General features: G+C 47.0%; 5 protein-coding genes across 5 annotated transcripts; 2 read left to right on the top strand and 3 right to left on the bottom strand.

Annotated features, from left to right (window-relative positions):
- Positions 1-1,314: 1,314 nt before the first annotated feature.
- EDB93DRAFT_1108718 (uncharacterized protein) lies at positions 1,315-3,824 on the bottom strand (the record flags this gene model as incomplete). Its single annotated transcript, XM_041447878.1, has 12 exons — positions 1,315-1,689; positions 1,739-1,801; positions 1,830-1,886; positions 1,990-2,028; positions 2,146-2,217; positions 2,328-2,379; positions 2,640-2,778; positions 2,887-2,946; positions 3,004-3,116; positions 3,191-3,215; positions 3,539-3,734; positions 3,780-3,824. 12 exons carry the CDS (start codon positions 3,822-3,824, stop codon positions 1,315-1,317), a joined length of 1,236 nt encoding a protein of 411 aa, XP_041301691.1.
- Positions 3,825-13,556: 9,732 nt separating this feature from the next.
- EDB93DRAFT_1095500 (uncharacterized protein) lies at positions 13,557-14,134 on the bottom strand (the record flags this gene model as incomplete). The annotated part of the gene is made up of 3 exons (XM_041446695.1): positions 13,557-13,778; positions 13,828-13,951; positions 14,007-14,134. Coding segments are annotated over 3 exons (474 nt in total), but the record flags the coding sequence as incomplete, so codon positions are not given.
- Positions 14,135-15,522: 1,388 nt separating this feature from the next.
- EDB93DRAFT_1095498 (uncharacterized protein) lies at positions 15,523-15,792 on the top strand (the record flags this gene model as incomplete). The annotated part of the gene is made up of 1 exon (XM_041446694.1): positions 15,523-15,792. A coding segment is annotated over one exon (270 nt), but the record flags the coding sequence as incomplete, so codon positions are not given.
- A 2,589-nt stretch (positions 15,793-18,381) lies between these two features.
- Positions 18,382-20,435, bottom strand: EDB93DRAFT_1256305 (uncharacterized protein; the record flags this gene model as incomplete). The annotated part of the gene is made up of 8 exons (XM_041453928.1): positions 18,382-18,923; positions 18,975-19,248; positions 19,304-19,353; positions 19,401-19,515; positions 19,568-19,687; positions 19,733-20,020; positions 20,077-20,244; positions 20,298-20,435. 8 exons carry the CDS (start codon positions 20,433-20,435, stop codon positions 18,382-18,384), a joined length of 1,695 nt encoding a protein of 564 aa, XP_041301688.1.
- A 224-nt stretch (positions 20,436-20,659) lies between these two features.
- EDB93DRAFT_1256304 (uncharacterized protein) lies at positions 20,660-22,006 on the top strand (the record flags this gene model as incomplete). Its single annotated transcript, XM_041453927.1, has 8 exons — positions 20,660-20,756; positions 20,805-20,888; positions 20,949-21,044; positions 21,098-21,193; positions 21,252-21,347; positions 21,397-21,552; positions 21,603-21,713; positions 21,762-22,006. 8 exons carry the CDS (start codon positions 20,660-20,662, stop codon positions 22,004-22,006), a joined length of 981 nt encoding a protein of 326 aa, XP_041301687.1.
- Between the last annotated feature and the right edge of the window lie 579 nt (positions 22,007-22,585).

The raw sequence follows: 22,585 nt of genomic DNA, 5'->3' as shown, positions 1-22,585 counted from the left end.
GACCCTCAGTTGATAGACCAAATACTCGTGCCAAAAATGGTTTCGAGCAGAAGCTCAAACAGTTGTTCAATGAGTTGGAGAGCGAGGAGATCCTCAGTTCCCGACCAGATGGCCTTTACGCGAAAATGGTTTCAACTAAGTTGAGTCATCTGACTCATCTCACAATTTTTTGTGCGAAATTTATACTTACACCGTGTACACGTGATCTCTTGACAATCTCCTCCCCGGCAATATTCGCGAATCTCAAATTTAAGCACCGCTATAGTTTAATCGTCCCTTTATTAAAAGAGCCGCTCCAGAGAAAACAAGAGACACATCTGAACAGCGAGCAAGATTATCAATATGATGCTGCCCCTAAGGATCACTGGTACCTTGGTTGTGAAGCAGTACAGTATGCAGTGCAAACACGTGTGTTGAACGGTTTCTGTGGAAGAAAAAGCGTTGCTTTGATCTGAAGCCTCATGGACAATGCACGGAGGACCTCCCCGATCAAAAGTGACAGTCTAGTTTCGTCAGAAACGGAGCATTCTGGCAACAGGAATTTAATGAGATTTTCTATTGCTAATTTTACATAAAGTATTATATGAATTGGCGGTAACTTGAAGTTGCTGTAAGGCTAGTCGCACATCAATGAATTCTACGTACTTTACCGAGTTCACATAGCTACCTGCATGTTTCCGTATCAAAAACAATGCAAGAACAAAGTATTATCCTCCGGTCCCGGATTACATTCCTGGCTATTTATTCATCTGGGAAGATGGAATCTTTGAGAAAGGTGCTAATGAACGCATGGGAAGGAACGTTTTACGATGCATTACCGGCCAGCCATGGCTTCGGTACGTAGCCTTTAAGAATCTACTAAATGCTAGGCATTGCTAGCGCTCGGATCGAGAATGACGTCATGAAATTCGAACACGAACGGGAACACGCTGGTAGCACGAATAGCCGTCCAATTGGACTAGAAGTGACAAATCGGACTTGGTTGAACGTCGAATATTGAATATAGAATGCCCATGTTTTAATCATCGAGCGGAGCTTGTACTAATAATGTAACTTGCTAGTGTTGTTTGAGTTCGTATGCGAGTGCTGGTTCACCAGGGTGCTTTGCACGACTCAGACACTCCAGAAAAGGTATTAAAAGGCATCCCACAAATGAGAAACATCACGTTTGGCTATCTAAGATCTGGAAGGCCTTGCGCACAAACGAAATCTGGATTCTTGTACCGGTCCTTGGGCAAGTTAAGACTTGAGCCCAGAACCCAGAACTGAGGGCTGTGTCTGCTCCCCCTGAGTGAACCCCCCTGCATCTTACAATCAAGAACATTTCGGCAAGTTCAAGTGGTCGGCGATCGTTGCGATGTCCTCCCGACTGCCTTTAAGTTTGTGGGGCATCAGTTGATGATATGCTCGTTGGTCAAAGAGAATAGCATACTTGTGTGGTAGCGTAGCGTTCTTTACCAGCGACAATATGACTGCGGACGTATCATGCAAGCTGTTTTTCTGCAATGTTCCGTCAAGAAACAATCTGTGGAGTTTGCCAAAAGACGAGCAATCATATAGAAGTCCACTGCGATAGGCTACTTTCCAACGTAGACAATTGGGATGGTTTAAGGGGAAAGTAATATCCGAGGGTTGATGGAGGCTTTGCAAGCACAATCCGTCGTTAATAATTTTCTTCGTGTTGAGAAACTATTTTCAAATGTTTATGTGCCATCTATGTGAAAACACATTCACTCACATTGTCGATGCCAACATGGTTCTGGTCTGCGCTTGACATGGAACCAAACTTCAGCGGAGAAGCCTTGAGAAATTCATGAAAAGAGGCCCACCTGGATTATCGCAGCTCTCGGCGGGAAGACGAGACGCCCTTCTACGAGCTCTGTATTCTGAAGAGGTATTGTAAATACGACAGGACGTGAATGAAGACCAAGCATTTCGTTTCCTTAATCAGCTTTCCCTTGAATCAGGCATTGGCATAGGTTCGAGTACTCTGGAGGAAGAAGAACCAATGTCCCGATAGATGTTAATCTAGAGACGTATAAGCGATCAGCACACGCACTTAAAAATATTCAAAGTTTTACGCACAGATGGTCTCAATAATGATTGGCTGCATTAACCTTGTCTTTCAGTCGTCGTCCAACGAACCGTTGAGAGCTCTGTAAGAATCAGCACAATCTTGAACGAGACCCGGCTGAGGACCTCAAACCGGAGCCATAACTTGAAAGATAAGTAAGAGATGGGGATAGTAACACATCATTGTGGTATGAGGGGTCAACGTTTCAACGTTCAACACGGGAGACTGAGGTAGAGTCCGTCCCGCATCTCACGCTCGTGCCCATATTGGTGATAGCTATAGCATATATTTGAAATATATTTGTACTATAATGTGTAAAAAAGGGAATAACGAGCGTTTTCGGTCCAGCTGAATCAGCGTGAAAAGTTCTTGTACCGAGTTCAAGTTGGTGGATCACGTTTCAATCACAGCGCCTTCAATACTATATGATGCTCACTATCGGCATGAACCAGTTAACTACAGATTCTCAGGAGCAGATGGTGGTGTGACTTGACCTAGGCATCGGTATTTGGCCGATGCAGTTGCCTCGGTACGTCGAAATGATGATGCTGCAAGTAACACGTACTAATTCTCTAAAGTATCATGTCGAACAACTTTTTTGTCCTTATTATTGATCAGGCGAGAGATCTCCTGTGCATATGCGGCAGGTATGAGATGACTCAAGAGCTCATGGTGAGAAGATTCGCTCCATGTGACGACATGGCCTGGTACGCTGATCGTAAGTCCGACATCCACTCATTGCTCAGCGTTCAGGCTGCCGACATCGACATGCTCAAATAGCTTTTGCATCGCCAGGCGTCGCTTATCCTCACCTCTCCCGTTGTGTATGGTAGCACCTTTCGTTCCTCTCAACTCGTGCCCAAAATAGGTGTCTGTATAGTATAGGTGGTAAAGATGAAAATATATGGGTCCATACGAAGGAAACGGACGATCCTGGGTCAGTCGCCTTCTTACTTGACCGTCTTCCTCTAACCGCAATCGGCAGGCCCACAATGCACTAGGATTGGAAGGAATTGGTTCGTCCGTTAGGTGGCACGTACTACTATAACAACACAAAGGTAAGCGCTAAGTGTACATGCAATGCACCTATTCTCAATGGACCTCTATAAAGCACACATCGAGATGACTGGGATGTCGTGTACTGTGTGGTGGAAATTAAGAATCGGGTGCGCATGGATCAAAGAGCATCATTGGGTAGGTATGTAAACGGGTACAACTCTGCTGTGTAGACATTCGGCGAAGAAAGAACATGTATCTTGTGTCGTGTATATGTGTGGGGCCCGGCCATGTAAGCTATCGCGGGAGGGAAGATCATTTTTTATGTGAGTGGTGTTTAAGGTCGATTGGGAATCTGGGAATATTCACGTGCACTTTATGTAGCAAGTCACTGGGCTAGTTTGTAAAGGCCTGCATCAGATAGTTTTCAATGTGCTTGAATTCTAATATATATATCCTAGGACCTACCCGGACTATCGATCCCACCCACTGTACCACACGAGCGCAACGGTTGATGCAATGGCGCGTTAATTGCTTGATTGGTGCCAGCGGCGTTTGTGTTGGGGGGTTGGCAGCCGCCTGAATCCCTCAAGTCAGGAACAAGCGTCGCATGACGCGGTACTGAATACATCACCGCATTTGCTGCGAGAAATTCGAGCTGGGTCTGTTCAAGGTGAGTTTTATTCCAACTTCACTACATGGTACTTACGATGCCGTCATTCCGGACACGTGGACCGTACAAAACGCGAGACATGTTTCTAACGCGTGAAATTTGAATTGAGATCGTCGAGATCTAGTTTATACCTGTATTCCTTATTGGATTTCAGAGGGCTGTTGCACAAATGTGACGAACGGCGATAAACAAATGTAGGGCCGCTATAGATATGCAGCTATCGACCCCTTTACACAGCAATTTTGAAAGAGCTGTTATGTAGACTACGAGGAACTCACAGTTTACAATTAAAGTCAAGAAGTATGTTTGCACTGAGTGAAAGGCAGTTCTTCGCGAACCATTAAAGGTCCACTGGCCGTCATACATGCCTCCTTGAAAGTAGACTTATCATCAGGCTTATATACATCTCCAAATTAATGGGAACCAATGCCTTCGATGTTTTATATATGACATTCAGCTAAGTAGCCAGGTATAAGACCACACAAGCGCAGCAAATGAATAATAACCGTCACGAAGACAGGGAGATTGAAAAAATTGGTGGATTTCATAATCCTTCTCTGCCGCCAACCCATAGTCCTGTAGAGGAGGCTGCGACCCACTTTCAAAGCCAAACGCTTCCCCCGCTATGAACTAATCCCAAATGCGCTCCGCGCAGCAAGGGCATACGTGCGTTCGCCTCGTCACCGCTCCATTGGGCTATCCTCGTCGCTCATACAATTCCGACATCAACGTCGTTTGCACAACGTTGCACCGTCATCATCGTTACACAACTCGGACCACCCATCCACACTCTCACGATATTCATCCACCCCATGACATGACGTCCAAATCACCTCCAGTTTTAGAGGCGCGTTACTGCTCTGCCGTCGCTCCTATTCTGGAACGCACTAGCTAGCAACTTTCCGATCGCCTACTTGTTCGTGCACCAGTCGCGGTAAACCAAGGCAACCACAGCTTCCATGAGCCCTTCACCCGTCATGAACATACAATTCTTCTAGATCTACCCATCCAGTGCGTTGATCCTGTCGCCTAGGAAGTGGACATGATGCCCCGGCCATCCCATCACCACTGAACTCGAGAAAAATCTCTATCACCCCTCCCGTAGGAGAGTTGATGCAGCGGGCTGAAGGTAAACTTTAGCGATATGAGCCAAACCCGTGACTGAAGGACAAAATAAGACGGGATCGACCAGCTGAATCTGCCAATGGGGGATCCCGAGTAGTTCATGGCGCGGGGGCCACACATGGCTATGAGAGACAGACCAGTTGATTGAAGGACGAACGAAAAAGCAGAAGCACATTCGACAGATCTAGTCTTGGCTACCAGCCTCGAGCAAATAGCCTCCAATTGACCTAAGGGCGGTCAGTCTCATCGCAGGGGATTCCGAAAGGCATGCGAGCGTGGGACCAAACTAATTACACGCAGGAACTCCGTAGCATGTCTCCGACATGTAGGGTAGGGGAGCCGTCACTGCAGGGACGGCAGAAAATACTGGATCCACAACGCTCGAACAAAAGCAGTCGTTAGTAGCGCTTTCCTGTGCGTACCATATTCACAACCAAGTGCGATCCATACCATGTTCCGCATCGCAGATCGCCACGAAGCCAAGATGTTTGCTGCGCTTGTTCGCGCTTTAAGCTTATGCACACTTGCCCGGTCCCAAGAAGGACAACTAAGCAAGCAGCATCCCTTTCGGCGGGCAAAACATGCAAAAGACGCCGGACTGAGAGTCTTCGACTCTGACCGGTGGGAGATACGTGCGTTGACTTGCTCAGAGATACGGACCACGAGGTGAGAAGGCATACGATTAGGACAGAATTACAAGCATTCCAAGAGCGACACTAGGTAGATTGACCTTTAAAAGATCTGTGCGTGACCCAGAGTGTACGCCAAGGCGCACATGGAAGGCCACCGTCGAGACCTGGCCCAAACCCATTAAAACACTGTCGCTGTTCAGTATTTGTGGTCCATGCAAGTAGATGTTTGTTCTCCCCCGGGTATTAAGCGATTAGGATTAGATTCTATTCCAGCTAAGGAATAAAAGCTGTGGCTGGAAGCAGCGAAGAGCTCAACGGCAGTATGGAAAGCATAATGGCGTGAATGAAACCCGAAGCGGCCGAGGTGGTTGGAAAGCGGACGACAGACGCAGGTATTGTCAAGCCTGGATGGGGGATTCGGACAGACACGGCGTATGTTTTATGCCTTTCGTTTTATTTGGTCAATGACAAATAAACAACCAAAAATTCCCTGTGGCGCACTAGCACTCAAGGGGACTAAGTCACGAGTCTCATTATCATAGGACGTGTTTGGCAGCGTGCTGGGTTCGCAAATCTGAAACCCTACTCAGACTTTAGGCAGTCAGTATCTCCGAAGGGCCTTTGTCCAACTTGCACCAGCATGTGCAAACATTGTCTTTAGTCTCCAACAATCATGAATCTCTTCCACATTCAGTCATGTTGTCTGTTCTTATGTGCAAGGTAAAATAATACTATTTCTATCAAGTATCTAAAATAGAATTATGTCGAGTGGAAGCTTGTGTTCTGCATCACGTGCTTTCATCACCAAAATTGCTCATCCTATACCTAACTATATATAGACCTGTACCTGTAACAGCTGTGACACACTGTATGGACTGTGATGAATATCTACAAACGGGTGTCAGATATATGATAATACAAGGAATCAATTTTTTTGATATAGTTAGAGGAATGTTACAGAGTTGTGATATGTGCAAAGCCATGTTCCAGCTCGCTGCCATGTGACATTATCTTTCTCAGTATTCATTACGAAACTGAGATGTTTGGGGCGCTGGCACATCAGCCTTTATAGGTGAGTGCGCCAGTTATTTTGATATAAGCGAGAATATACTTAAAAAGATGGCAGAGTGTTGCCGACGATGACACGTATGTGTCCTTCTCCGTTTGGAGGTGCTCGCAACAGTTATCCTCTATTCCAGTTCCCTCTCTCAGCTGTTTCTCCATCCTCCCTCTTGGCTACCAGCTGTTTGCCCTCTTCTCCTTCGGATTCTTCGGATGCCAACACTCCCCCTCGAGCTGCATCCAAACCCATCATGCTTCTCAGACGTTGGAGCCATGGACGGGGCATCGCTTTGGTGAACGTGTCTGCAATATTATCGTTGGTCGGGCAGTATACGAGCCGGAAGATGCCGTCCTTCACATGACCACGGACAAAATGATATCGAAGGTCAATATGCTTTATTTGAGAGTGGAACTTGCCTGTGGACGTTAATGCAATTGCAGCTTGATTGTCACATTGGATAGGTATGGGGAGAGTAGGGGCTTCATAGAGTTCAGTGATGAGGAGCTGGAGGAAGAGTAACTTGTGGACCACGCTAGTGAGTGCTATATACTCTGCCTCCGCTGTAGATAGCTCAATTAACAGCTGTTTTCATGTGCTCCAGGCTATGGGTCCCCATTGAACATGACGGCATATCCTGACATCGACTGTCAGTGGGGCTGTGACGCCCAATCCGCATTGACGAAAGCTTCAAGGCCCGCATCTGTCTGTCCTAAGGTGAGCTCCATGTCATCTGTTGCTTTCAGATAATGCATGGCTCGCTTTGCTGCCTCCCAGTGCGCTCTACTGGGACTTCGCATGGATTGCAATAATGTTGCTATGGTGAAGGCGATGTCCGGACACGTGCTTGTGGCTGCATACATCAAGGAGCCTATGGCATGCTGGTACAGTACGTCGCGCATATCTGCAAGTTGGGTGTGTGTTGCAGGGGACTGATCTACAGACAGGGTTACTGCAGGTTCCATCAGGGTCTGGACGTTCTTAGTGTCACCCAAACAAAAAACACTCGACAATGGTGGCAATATACGCCTTCTGCGACAAGGTAAGGGTGCATGCTCTCCTATCCCTCATTACCTTGAGTCCTAACAACCACTTTAGCTCAGCCAGATCCGATATCTCGAAGAATTGCTGGAGCTGGGACTTGAAGTTCCAAAAATGGGCGATGTCGTTTGCTGTCATGGCCATGTCATCAATGGACACTGTGATGACGATGTGTTTGTTCAAGGTGTGTCTGTAGTAGGTGGCTTGATCTACCTTCAACCTGCTGAAGCCTATCTTCAGGAATACTCCTGCTAACTCTTCAGCCCACTCATATCCGGCCTGTTTCAGTCCAGGTAAGCTCCTCCTCAGTCTCAACACCTTTCCTCGCTGATCCTCCTTCAGGTATTCGGGCAGTGCGCACATGTATATTTCCTCCTTGACACTGGCATAAAGGTAAGCACTTTTAATATCTACCTGGTGTATCTCCCAGTTGCATTGAGCTGCCATTTCTAGGATCGTCTGAATCATGCTCATGCTGGCAGTGGGGGTGAAGGTGTCAAAGAAATCGACACCGAACTTTTGCCACTGGCCATTCGCAATGAGACGCGCTGTAACAATGGTTGCCGCGCTGGGCTCGGAACCAGGCAATCTAACACCTATGTTCATACCATTCCCCAACCTCCCTTGACCTTCCGAAGGCCGTGCGCACTTGTCCAAACCTTGTGAGTTACCATACCATGTCCTATCCTCGTCCTTTTGACTTCACTGGTGCATTTTCCCTTATTCTAACTATATGTTGACTACGTCTTAGTGCTACATAGATAACAATTCCATTGGCATCCTGTCAGGAGCCTCAGAATATGTATAAGCAGTATGCATCATGGCTTATTACATGTATACTTGCATTCCTGCACGCCTCGCAGCTTATTACATAGGTTCGGACTTGCTTATCTTGCTGCTAGTTTCGCCTATGGATTCCGGTCTCTCACAGAAGTAGGATATAATCTCACTCACTGGCAACTGATACTTCACTTCACTTCCCGTACTTCAAGTAGTAATTAGTAGAGTCACCTCGGTATAATCGTAACTGCGCAATCGATCTTTGTTCATTCGGAACAATTGTTTGGCTAGACCGCTGCCAATTTTGCACTTCGTTATTCTTGAGTTCTGATAGATTAGTGTAGTTCTGGACTTCAGACGTTTCGCACATCGCGCTACTTCGGACAACACTTTTGCAGCTTCAGACGACCTTCGGTCGCATCGGACAAGTTTCTCGGTACTTCGGAAGTAGTCTCGGAACTACGGACGAACATTGAAGAGGTTTACTTCTATATCTTGTCTACTCTCTGACTGTATAAGACTTCCCTTGCATTATCAAGGTAGTTCTTAGGTTGTCTCTTGGGACGAAGCATACTCGCATCTCTCAGGACTAGGGACTCACATTCAGTAGAGCCCAGCCCAGATCTACTCTTTACAGTGTGCGAAGCTTCAGCTTCTCACTGTCGGGTCCTCGTTTTGTTGCCAGGATGTAGTGACAGGGTATGATGTTGGCACCTTGAGGTGAGTCGACGACTTCCCATGTTCCCAGCTTTTTGAGCTGACTTATCTCGTAATCGAGCGCTTCTTGCCATTCAACGGCATTGGGACCGTTCAAGGCTTGCTGGAGGGTCGGTTCTGGGTCTGCAGCTGCCAGGGCAAGGTGAATATGACTTTCCTCTCCCATTAGATCCACTGCTGACGCTTCTACCAGGTCTTCCATGGCTAGGGCTACCTTATGGCCCTAATTAAGGGCCTTATAGCAACCTGGGGCTGGTCTGGACCTCATCGGCCTAGGATCTGGAGTGGATGACTGCAGTTGCGGTTGATCTGGAATGGATGGCTGTGGTTGTGGTTGAGGATCTGGAGTGGATGGCTGCAGTTGATGGATGGTAAGTGGTTTGTTTACCTTAGAAGATACCATAGGAGGCTCCCCCTCATCCAGCACACCAGTGGCTGGCATGGTTGGCCTGAAGACGACATTCCTCTCCACGCTGACTCGGCGCCGGTCTGGCCAATAGACCCTGTAACCCTTACTCTCAGCATCTATCCCCACAAACATGGCCTCCTCTGCCCTTGCCTCCAATTTTCCCCCGTCCAGCACATGCACGAAGAGCTTGGAGCCAAATTCGTGGGCCTGTGAAAGGTTGAGCTTAGACTTGCGCAGCAGCTCGTAGGGCGTGCTGCCTGGTATGGCCCTCGAAGGTAGGCAATTCTTCAGCCATGTAGCATAGCTCACTGCCTCGGCCCACAGGTATTTCGGCATGTCCGTGCCCAGGAGCATCACGCGCACGTGCTCAATGAGGGTGCAGTTGAGGCGTTCAGCAACACCATTTTGCTGAGGTGAGTCGTGGACTGTGAGCTGTCGGTCAATGCCTCGCTCACGCAGGTGCTTGTCAATTCTGCGCTCAGATACTCTCCTCCTCTGTCCAAACAGACTTTCCATATGCGGACACCTGGCGACTGGCAATTGACTCATGCCTTGTAGGCCTTGAAAGCGGTAAGTGCATCGCTTTTCTGCTTGAGGAACTCGAGCCTCGTTTGACGAGTGTAGTTGTCCGTGAAGCTGATATAGTACTTGCAGCCACCTAGACTCGTTGTTTGCGCTGGCCCCCAAAGGTCTGTATGGACGAGCTCCCCATAGGTAAGTGCCCATGTTTTCGACTCCTTGGGGAAAGGCTGCTGTGCTGACGTAGCTTTCACGCAGGTATCGCAGAATTCGGCCTTGGACTGTGGGTCCAGGTCCACTCCTACCACCAGGCCCTTCTTAATGGCTTCCGCAAGTGCGCTTTGCCCGACATGCCCGAGTCGTCGGTGCAGTTGACCTAAGGTGAGTTTCTCGCAAGCAACATGCGCATGATGAAGCTGACTACCCTTCCTCGCCATGCTGTAGAGCCCCTCAACCTGTGGTATCTCAGCGATAACCTCTCGCTTTGGACCATGCAATAGTATCTTGCACATTGTGCCTTCAAAGAGGGTGAAAGCCATGGTGGGGGTGTAGAGGGTGTCTTTGAGGGTTATGATGGTGCATTTTGCACCTAATGGTAGGTCAATTTTGACATTGCCTTGTCCAGTGGCGCTAACACTCGATCTGTTCGCAGTGTAGACTTTCTGCGGGGTGATTTCGACAAAATTCTGGAATTTGGAGCGGTCTGGGCAGAAATGGGATGTGGTGCCAGAGTCTACAATAGCTCCCCGGCGCTCAATGGGCACGTGCATGCTCTTGGAAATGCTCGCAAGGTCCGACGTCGCAAACGCGTAGTTGTCGCACACCTCAGATTCCTTTGCCACATTGGCACTTTGCTTTTGGGTGCGTCCTCCTCATCTCTGCTTCTGCTTTGGTCCCTGACCCTCTTTTCCTCCCCCTTTCCTCCAGCAGTCACTTTTCCAGTGACCCTTCTTGTCACAATTTTGACAAGTTGCATCGGGATTATACGTGGGGGTGGCGCCATCTGAGTTCTTTGACTTCAAGTTGTTGGTTCGCACAGAGAGAGCCGAGTTTCCGCCTTGCTTGGAGGGTCGTCTATCAGTGAGTAGTCGATGTTTGTACTCTTCCATTATGATGTTGACGAGTTCGTGCATGCTTAGGGGCTTCTGGGTGATCTTTGCGGCTGCATTGATCGAGGAGAGAATAGGGCAGTAGGACTCTGGGAGAGATCTGAGGATAATGGCATAGAAGTCTCTTTCTTCCATAGAGGCTCCCATCCCCGCTAGTAACTCCCGCAGGTGCAAGATCTCACTGAAATGTGCATGTACATCCCTGTTTTCTTCGCACCGTGTCTCCTGTAGCCGTCAATGCAAGTCGATCTGCACGAGCTCAGTTTTACCCTCGTGTATCTGACATACCTCTTTCCAGATGTCAGAGGCGCACTCAAATTTTTGAACTCAGAGCAACAAGTGGTCGGTAATTGTACTGAAGATTTGTTGCTTGACTAATGAGTTTCGCTGATGATATTCGTCCAGCTTCTTATCGAGGTTGTCGATCTCTGCCAGGGTAGGCACCATGCCATCTTGTTTCATTATAGCGCTGGTCTTTGCATCCACCTTGAACGGTATAGGTCTTACTGCCCAGCCATCCACATAACACATCAAACCTCTTGCTCCAATCACCGTTAAGGTACGTTCTTTGTACATGATCCAGTTTGTGCCATCTTTGGCTAACTTGGGTACGTTAAATAGGGACAAGCTGGTGGCGGGGAGTGTTGTGTCCATAGCCAGGGCAGGGCTCATAACCTCTCGTTTGTAGAATGGAGGAGGTAAGCCGACACTAGATAAAGGTATGAATCTCAGTATTCATTATGAAATTCTTTTATTAACAAACATTTGTACCTAGATAAAGGTACAAATCTCAGTATTCATTACGAAACTGAGATGTTTGGGGCGCTGGCACATCAGCCTTTATAGGTGAGTGCGCCAGTTATTTTGATATAAGCGAGAATATACTTAAAAAGATGGCAGAGTGTTGCCGACGATGACACGTATGTCCGGTTCCCTCTCTCAGCCATTTCTCCATCCTCCCTCTCGGCTACCAGCCATTCGCCCTCTTCTCCTTCGTATTCTTCGGATGCCAACAATAACAACATATCATTGCACTATTCAAATACATTGTAATATGGTAACATATAATGTAGCATAAATGTGGTAACTGTGTACTGATCAATCGGACATGAGTATGATGAAAAAACAAACATATGAGTGACATCATTCAAGTGCGGCAGAGTGAAAAAGATACATGCGAGCAGTTGTGAGTCCATGTGAATATCCTAAGTCTATAAGGGCAGTACAGTGGCAAATGTTCCAGTAACAAGCATGTGAATGGAGACAAAAATAAAATGAAGTGGTAGTGTGATACTAAATATAAACAAGCAAAGGTCATTAGAATTGGGCAGATTCCAAAAATGCTCTGACTTGCCTTGAATAATCATTTCTTATTCTTGCACTTAGTTGAAGCATTCCTAGAATTCGTAGGGTGGCCCTTTCATGTGCATTTGGCCGGCTGAGGGACGTCTTGCTCCTCTTCTGTCAAAGGATTGTCATGAAAGAAATTGCCAATGGGCGAGGTGATGGGTGCCGGTGGAGCAGGGGTAGGTGAGCGCACAGGGGTAAGGGAGCGCGTAGGTGGAGCAGGGGTTAGGGAGCATGTAGGTGGAGCAGGGGTAAGGGAGCATGCAGGTGGAGCAGGGGTAAGGGAGCACGATTGATGCAGTTGCTGTTCTTGATTAAGTGCGGAGGACTGGGATGCCTGTGTGGTGCGCGCAGCGAGCTGCCATTCCATTGCCACCATGTCGTCATCGTCCAAACACTCAGCCCCTCCAGAATAAGCAGGCTTGACACCGGTTTCATTGCCAAATAATTTCCTGTATGCAAATAGACATTAGATAGCAGAATGAAATAGTTGAGAACTCACTCATTAAAATACGCAATTAGGGAGTTGACCCACTCCCCATCTCTCCTCTCATGAATGAGGCGCATGATCCTGTAATAAAAATTGCTGTAATGAAAAGGCCGTCCTTGTCCTTCCATTTGTTGAGGGAGCTAATGCCAAAGTGTGCCTGGAAAGTAGAGAATAAGTAAGAGAATGAAAGGAAAGCAAAAACAAACCTGGACAGCTGCATATGCAATGTGCTCAGCTTCGACTGTCGACATGCCGTGAATCTTTGTGTTGCATGGGCGCATTGCATTGGAAGCACTTGCTGAGAGGGCAGATGATGGAGATGTGAAGATATGTTTGGCGACCTGAGTAATATATTAGCAACACATGTTACATGTCATTAGAGAGAAAATAACACTTACACGCTCCAAAAGATATCCCCTGAAAAGTCCCTCAATAATATTGTCAGGGTCAAAGTCTTCACCTGGACTGTCCCCTGGATACAGGTAAGCGGGCCACAATGCTGTGGTCACCTTCAGCGACCCAGCTTGTATTCTCTTCCTTGACCTGTAATAGAATTAGTACTACTAAGTTGCCAAAAAAAAAACTTACTCGGCCGGATACTTGTTGTATTCAATAAGAAATTTTGCGGGACAAAGCATTGGGCCAAGCTGTGGGTGATTAAACCCCATTTTGGAACGAGACTTGCTGTCATTGCCAATTGGAGGGTTGACGAGGGCCTTATCTGGGACTGGCACAGCATAAGAGCCCATGCAGCTTTTGAGACGACTGGCATCCTCCAAGTGGGTGTGGTTAATCATATTCTGCATCTGAGAATAGTGAGCTGCAATCAATACAAGTATGTCAGAACTCAAATACCTCACTAATGACATGTGCGAGCTCCTCGCGTTTTTTCTTCTTGCCAATCAAATTCTCGAGATAAGGGGCATGCTCCATGACATATTCAAATGTTTGTTTGTAGCGTGCACGTGTGTGATCATCACTTAAAATAAAATTAACATGCATATATGCGCATATACGCACTCAAATGGACTTACATATTATTGAGGATATTAGTATGGGAAATCTTGGCGTGTTCTTCCATTGGATCTCCATCCTCGGCCACTTTGTCTTGCTCTAAAAGTAAACACACCTGAATTACCTGCTTAAGATTGCAGAACATGTCCAGGCCACGTGGGGTCCATTGTGCAATGTGTATGCACTGGTCACGCGGAGTGAGCTCTTTGTGATATGATCTCCTAGAATATCAAGATGAGATTCATCTGATTGTGTGGAAATGAAATACCTCACCTCTTTGTTTTTTCAGCCGTCTTCTCGGGGCTATGTATCCTATATGCCTTCAGGTGAGCTCCAACATCGCCAAAGATGTTTACAGTGTCGGCAGCAGTGACGTTAGACATTGGTAATTGAATGGGGTTGACAAATATAGCCGCATCAACTGAGTTTTAATATTTCGCAAGATTCCGATGGAGGTTGAATTTCATATGTTGATCATGATGTCACCTTACTTTCGATCGTATACCCTTATTTTCGATCATATAGCTATTATTTACTTCAACACAGGTAAGTCTCAATGTCTCATATGGATCTGGTGGCAGGTGAGTTGCACATCCAACTCAAATGTCTACTGAAGTTCCTATGTGTACTAGGACAAGTTATGCTATGTTTTGCCAATGTGAGAGTTCACCTCCGAGCCAGGGGAGACATCCTTGTGAAGATTCACAGGATACTCTGATGCAGAGTCAGCATAATTCTAACACTGGTGGTTCTCCATGATAGTGAGATTTGATTTTTCTAGTTAGTGGTATGCCTATTTTACATTTTCTATCAAGATTAATGTTTGACTCTTACTTTCAGTCAACTTAATGTATATTCAGAGTAGACTACTGCAATATACAATGGACCATTTAAATATGCCGGTGCATGTTATAGATTGCTCGTAAGTTTTGCAACTAGTGAAAACATGTCGCCTTTCTGTTTCTCCTCGTTTTTTTCATGGTCGATGACCGTTGCTGCTTGGCTTGCAGTGCAACATTTAGTGCACTCATAATCTTATGTTTACTGATCAAATCTTTGCCTGCAAGCGAAAATTAGAGAAGAAGAAAAAGAGGAAAGACAAGAGGGCCCATCGTGATGAGTCCACTGCATGCATTTCTAATGATGTCAATGTCCCAGAACAGCCAGAGCTCCAGGACCCAATGTTCATCAACCACGAAGACATTGACATCAACGATGTACATATTATTTTTGACAGCTGTATTGTACTTACTAGTTTTTCTAGGTTGAAATGGCTCGCCCTCCATCTCCCTCACCTCCTCCCATTAACCCCATCGTCTCTCAGCACTCTGGACGCAGAATACGCATGCCCGCTCAATTTGCGGACTTCCTGCCAGGGAGCATGACTCACCTTTCCCACATGCCACCCACTGCCCATCAGCAATGCGGACATGATGTCATCACGGATCAACACACAGATCAACACACAGATCAACCTCCTAACCCCTGCCTCGTACACCTTCTCCACCAACACCTGAGCACCCCACCCTTGATCCATTTGAAACACCTCCAGATGACTCAGGTCTCTTCCGTGTTTATCCTACCCGTCCGACGTTATTGCCCTGCAATAACACACTCAAGAGGGTCACTGACACACCGACACTCGCTGGGGGCGATCGGACTACCAGTCGCATCACCGAAGGGTTATTGTCAAATGAGATCAGCAATGATGATTTATATTTGGCATTCTCTAACCCTACTGCCAGCCTTTTAATGGCCTATCAATATTCTGGAACCAGTCAGCAATCTGTTGCTGAGTTGCAATGACTGACAATGTTTGTCGGTGATCCACTTTTTAATCACACCAATGCTCTTTTATTTTCCCATGCATGGGAAGCAAAAAATATTGATAGCTATCTACAGGACAAGGCCAATCCATTTTGTGAGGAATATAGCTGGCAGTGATTGGCTGTCAAGATTAAATTACCAAAGGAAGGTATGAAGTGGTCATCAGAGATGGATGCTCCAGAACTCAAGATCCCCGGCATCTATCATCAATTGATCATCGATGTCATTGAGTCTGTGTTCATGAATGATGTTGTGGCTTTATTTAATATGATGCCTTATCGCGAGTACTGGCAATCTTCTGAGGACCGTTTGATTGAAGTCGTCTCAGAAGCTTATTCTAGCCCTGAGATGCTAGAGACTTGTGCAGAAATACTCAATTTACCTCATGAACCAGGGGACGAGTATGAGTGCACCATAGCTTCACTCATGTTCTGGTCTGATGCCACCCATCTGGCGAGTTTTGGGGATGCCTCACTTTGGCCTTTGTATCTTTTTTTTGGTAATCAATCCAAATACACGCGAGGTAAACCGACCGCCTCTGCATGCCACCATGTAGCTTACATTCCCTCGGTGAGTCTCTTGATCTCTGTGTTGACACCCAGCTAATTTTATACCAATTGTAGTGAGCCCCTTCAGTGACAAATTCCATATTATATGGGTCACCCGACCTACATAATATCCCATATAAGATGGGCCAGCAGACTATGGGCTGATGTGATGTATATCCCCGATGTTGACGGATGGGCCGGGGGGAATATTATTTCTGATGGAGACGGGTGGGTCCATCTATGCCAATGTTATATATATGCTTGATGATGTCGGATGGGCCGGGATGAATATTTTTACCGATGGAGATGGGTGGGCCCATCCGGGGAATATGTACAGTAGGATGGACATGTATATTATAGACAGCTAGGCTGAAGGGAGATGAGAGGCAATCATTATTATATAGATGTGTGGGCCGATGTAAAGGTACATTGTATAGCCAGGTGGGCCGACATACAGGAATAATTTTGTAGACAGGTGGGCCGAGAAAGCGGTGGAATATTTATTATATAGACAGGTGGGCCGAGTGAGCGGTAAAACATTTATTATATCGACGGGTGGACCAAGAGTGCAGAAAATTATTTATGATATAGACTGGTGGGCCAAGGTAGGGAGATATTGTGTAGACGTATAGGCCAAGGTATTGGTTTACTATATAGATATATAAAGCACTTGTCTGACATGCATGGATCACTGAGTCCCAACACCCGAAAATTGAATCCCATGGTACAACATCCATTTTTCAACGAGAAATCACTGTCTCGAATTCCAGATGCCCAATGACCGGAAGCTCCAGACTGGACACTAGATACTCGCAGGAATGTGTGAAATATTGATGTCCTGAGACATATCACTGAGTGCCATGAGCTGAACCGCAAAACCGAAAGTGTTACCACTGACTGATTGAATCACCTAGTGCCGAGTGCCGAAGCCTGAAACCTGAGCCGCGAAACCTGAGGCTGGAAGCGATACACAATATGGAATTTCTTACAAAATTCACCGCATGCCGAGCCTAAAACCCTGGAATTCATCATTGACTTATTGATTCACCAAGTGCCGAGACCCAAGTGCCAAGTGCTGAGTGCCGAGTGCTGAGTGCCGAGTGCCGAGTGCTGAGGCCTGAAACCTGCAACTTGAAACAAGTGGAAGACTAAATGTTGCAAAATTGTTGACATGAAAGTGTTACTCCCAGAACACCGAAATCCAAAACTCAATGGTTGAATCACTGAGTACCGAGTGCCGAGTGCTGAGTGCTGAGTGCCGAGACCCGAGTGCCGAGTGCCGATGCCTGACACCTGAGGCTTGAAACACAACACTGGACACAATACACCATATGGTATTTCTTACAAATTTCACAGAGGTCCCATCGCAAAACCACGAAACTTATCAGTGACTTATTGATTCACCGAGTGCCGAGACCTGAGACCCGAGACCCAAATGCCAAGTGCCGAGGCTCAAAGTCCGAAACACAAAATGAGTGGAAATGCACATTTCGCAAAATTGTTAACATGGAAATATTCAATTGTCTTCAACAGTTTGCTGGAAGTCCTTTGACAATTCCCGAGCCCAAAACCCGAAACCCAGAAAACCCGTAGAGCTCATTACGGGTTTTTCGGGTTTCGGGTTTTGGGCTCGGGGATTGTCAAAGGACTTCCAGCAAACTGTTGAAGACAATTGAATATTTCCATGTTAACAATTTTGCGAAATGTGCATTTCCACTCATTTTGTGTTTCGGACTTTGAGCCTCGGCACTTGGCATTTGGGTCTCGGGTCTCAGGTCTCGGCACTCGGTGAATCAATAAGTCACTGATAAGTTTCGTGGTTTTGCGATGGGACCTCTGTGAAATTTGTAAGAAATACCATATGGTGTATTGTGTCCAGTGTTGTGTTTCAAGCCTCAGGTTTCAGGCATCGGCACTCGGCACTTGGCACTCGGGTCTCGGCACTCGGTGAATCAATAAGTTAATGATAACAAAGGTAACATTGATTGAAAACATTGCATATACATTTATGACTATCTAATTATGTAGTCATGTCAACATCATCACCAGAAGGTTCACCCTTCACTTGAACATCCATCTCTTCAACTGAATCATACTCTGGGAAAAGATTGCCCAGATCATCCGGTTTCACAATTTCACCGGGCATCTGTGAAACCTCAGGATAAATTTGGTTGAGCTCAAATATGAGTCCATCAATGGCAGACTCATCCTGGAGGTTGGGGGGGTTGGGCTCCATCCCTTCCATAGACAGGTCAATGAGAGGAGGAAGTGCGGATGCGGGGGTTGACATGGCCGGAGGGACTGGTTGATGAAGCAAAAATGATGTTGCATCACCTTGGGCGTCCGGAAGTGGAAATGTTGGGTGCTGGAGAATGATTTCGCGTCGAAGGCCTTCATGAAGGCATTGCAGGGTGTCAATCTTAGCATCCTGCTCAAAAACACACTCCTCGAGAGCGGCAATTTGAGCTGCACCCTCCCGAATCGCCATTGCCATGGCATGCAAATCCGGCATTGGCACATTGAGTGCTGAACAAGGAACTCCGGAAGTCGAAGATGGGACTGCTACAGGTGGAACATTATGTCAGATGGACATAGAAAATTTGGGTGACTTACGAGCTGGTGCAGGTGTAGGTTCCTTGGCAGCAGTGACAGTTTTGCTGCAACCGCGTGTTTGTGCCTTTGGTGTTTGGGCACCAGATGGACCAGGAGTGACAGAAGAGACCTGAGATTGACTCCGCGTCCGGCTGGTGGTTTGCGAGGCGGCCGGAGCTTTGGAGGGAGCTTTGAAAGGGGTCCTGGATCTGGTCCTCCTGGTGGTCCGGGTGACAGATTGACCTTGAACGTGTTTTGGCGAGGTTCCCATACTCACCAAGATGCACTTGATCTTCTTGGTGGTACAGTAGACACAGGACATGCGCGGGGCGCCGGTCCTCTTGTCAAACCGAGTTGCACAGGGCCATTCCATCTTGTGGCAAGCCTGGCAAGGGTTGTTCTGTGCAAGATGTCAGTTCATAGACACACCAAGTCTCAATGGTGTACTTATGGGTCCGGGAATGAGTATATCACCTGCATTGATGACTGGGGGTGCCTCTACCAGAGGTTCGGGAGTTGCCTGAGGGGGCTCAATGACCTCCAGATGTTTGCCGGCAATTGCCTAGCACATTGTAAGGACTCACCCGAGTGCCAGATGCAAAAGTGCGACTTACCGTAGCAGGCCCAAAGGGTTTCTTCTTTGGGCTCCAGGGTGACCAAGGTGATCCAGACGTCCTGCCAACATCTGGGGAGAGCCGGGGGAGGACAACCTCCAGAACCCCACATGAAATCGGCTACAAAATGAGTAAGACAATGAAACAATGAACCAGAGGACATACCTGAGTGACCGAGTCCTCCTCATCTTCCGACTCAACAAATGCCCTGAATTTGGCAAGGCCGGTGGTCTTCGCCAGCTTCCGAGTCTTCATAGCGGACTTTGGGGGTTGGGAGGGAAGTGCCGGAATCATTGGAGACTTCCTCTTCTGACTCCCTTCCACTTCCGGTTCTGGGTCCGGGACAACTGCCTTACCTTTTCCCTTCTCCTGGGACTCAGAGGCAGGGTTGGTAGAAGGCCTGGCAATGACAGGCAAGGGTGGAAATCCACAGGAATTGGACCTACTGAAGGACTGGACACGACCAGGAGATCAAAGGTGTGATCACCTAACTCCTCCCAGGCAAGAACCTTGCTGCGCCAGGGGTGTGTCAACAAACGGGTATCGTCATACCCGATGCTGTGCCAGTTGGGCCAGACCTGAGGAGTCATGCCCCGAACATGAATTAACTCCCTCGAGCACAAACACATGAGACCCGGAAGGTAGGGACCACTCCCATATTGCCGGACCGCATCGGCCTACCTGGATGATGAAAAAAATGAAGTGGAGAAAATATGACAATGCTACATACCACAAGTGTACTGACCTGGGTTGTCAGAGAAAAGTGGCTGTGGCCCGGAGGAAGCTGCCGAGTGCCGGTGATGATGGCCATGATCTTGGCAGTGATTTCCTTGAGGCCAGTCAAAGAGGTGTCAACTGGAGCAGACATGGTATTTCAATTGAAAGTGTTGAAAGTGTTGAGATCAGGTTGAAATCAGTTATCACAAGGATGATGTTTCAGTAAAAACAAGATCAGTGATTAACAATGTAAAATTTCATTGATTGTTTGTCCTTGTTTGGTCATGGTTCAACTTTCAGCAATTGCCGGCGCCTTGTGTTCAACTTCGAAGTTATCAATAATCAGTTCATCAGTTCATCAGTTCATCACAGAACATGAACTCCCCTGCTACAGTTAGATTCAATGACCCTCCGGTCACTGAATATAACTCAATGGATGTGGATGAATCAACTGTGTCCCGGATGTCAACAGGTATGTTCAACATCCATCATACCTTATCAATTTACCGGACATCCTCAGATCAATTAAATCTTGGGCCGGCTGATGACCCAGAATCATGTTCTGTGTCATCCAATGGTCCGGAGGTCTTTTCTTCAATTTCCAGTGAGTTTATCAATTGATATGATGACCATCTAATCATCCATGGTCACTCAAATCTCACAGATCATTCACCTCCGGCTCAATGTGATCAACCAGGCCTCCCAGTTCACCCGGACCTATACCTCGGGCCTGAGGATGACCTGATGGCTGGGATGCATGGTGAGTATTATTTAAATCATCTAATAATGCATGTTGACACAAAAATCTTGCAGATCAGTCACATCCGGCCCAACCTGATATGCTGGGTCTAGCCATCCACCCAGATCTCTACCTCAGGCCTGATGAAGATATTATGACTGAGATCCCGGGTATGTCCATCCATTGAAATGAAAAGTCCGGCCATCCCTGGTTACTAAAGCCTGACAGATCCATCACCTCTGGCCCAACCTTATCACCCGGATGTACCCATCCACCCTGACCTGTACCTCGGGCCTGATGAAGATTTTATGCCAGAATTCCCTGGTCTGTCAATCAAAACATCTCACCATCCCTGTTTACTAAACCCTTACAGATAAATCTCTTCCAGCCCAACCTGATCAACCGGGTTCCCTCATTCACCCAGACATGTACTTAGGCCCTGAAGATGATCTGATCGACTGTGAGGTGAAGCTGGAGCGTGCTGATTCGGATAGTGAGGTCTCAGGTGCGCTGGTAGTCTCCAGGGCATGTAGGTTTCCCCCTACCATCCAGGCTTCCCTACTTAATTCATATCCCAAGCAATTGCAAAATCTCCTGAACATGATTTGCCACACCCGGATGTCACTTATGAAGAATTGCTTGCCATGGTCCGGGATCTCCAGCCATTTGAGTCTTACAATCACATGGGCAGTGAGTATCTGATATAATCATTTATCTTTCTGCTAATTTGTCTCTTAGTTCAATCCATTCAAGATCGGGTCCGGGATTACAAACAGCGACACGGACATATTCCTGACCCATCCATCCAACAACTACTGGAGGCTGAGAGACCATTCCGAACTGCCTGGGCAGAAACATCTGACAAACTCAGAAGAGCTAATGAAGACCTCCGGAGGCTGCAACGAGCTGAACATTTGACTTCCAAAATGCTCAAGGTATTAGATTCCCTCATTCTTAGGTTTGAAGATCAAATTCAAATGTAAATTACACAATTTCTGTTAGTAGACAAATTACCTGTGAACTTTTGAATGTTTATGAACCCACTCACGTCATGTGAACTACTTAATTATGGATGTATGGAACTCCCATTTCCGATTTATTCACTATCCAAGGACTACCAAGGCCCAAGTATCGATCAGCGGGTCCATGTTTCGAGTCCGGCGCACCAATAACCTACTTCCCATTGCATGACATGGATATGTACATAAGGGGAGACAGTGTGGGATAAGTACATCACTTCCTTCCCCTCGCTCTTGTCACCTGAGGAGTACTGTCTAATGGCTTTGGCATCGACTTACTCCAGGTGGTCCTTGCCGATGGCTCAATCACCACTTTCTTTCCCCACATCCTTTTCGGAGCCAGCAATGTTTTCATTGCCATTGGTTAACCCTGCCAGGAGGTCTCCCGTTTGTGATGTCAGCAGTGCACCACATTTTGCCGGCTTGACTGGGCAAGGCTTCGGAATTGATGGTGGGATTGCCGTCTCTGCATGTAATGATGAAGGACCTTCTCCGGTTCTGGTTCTCCTTTTCGGTGATCTACCATCAGCCGAGTCATCATCA

The sequence above is a fragment of the Suillus bovinus genome (genome assembly GCF_016758785.1).
Source record: "Suillus bovinus strain UH-Sbo-P2 chromosome Unknown EDB93scaffold_118, whole genome shotgun sequence".
In the NCBI taxonomy this organism is placed as follows: domain Eukaryota; kingdom Fungi; phylum Basidiomycota; class Agaricomycetes; order Boletales; family Suillaceae; genus Suillus; species Suillus bovinus.
Note: the sequence above shows the minus strand (reverse complement) of the source record. Positions and strands in the feature narration are given on the sequence as shown.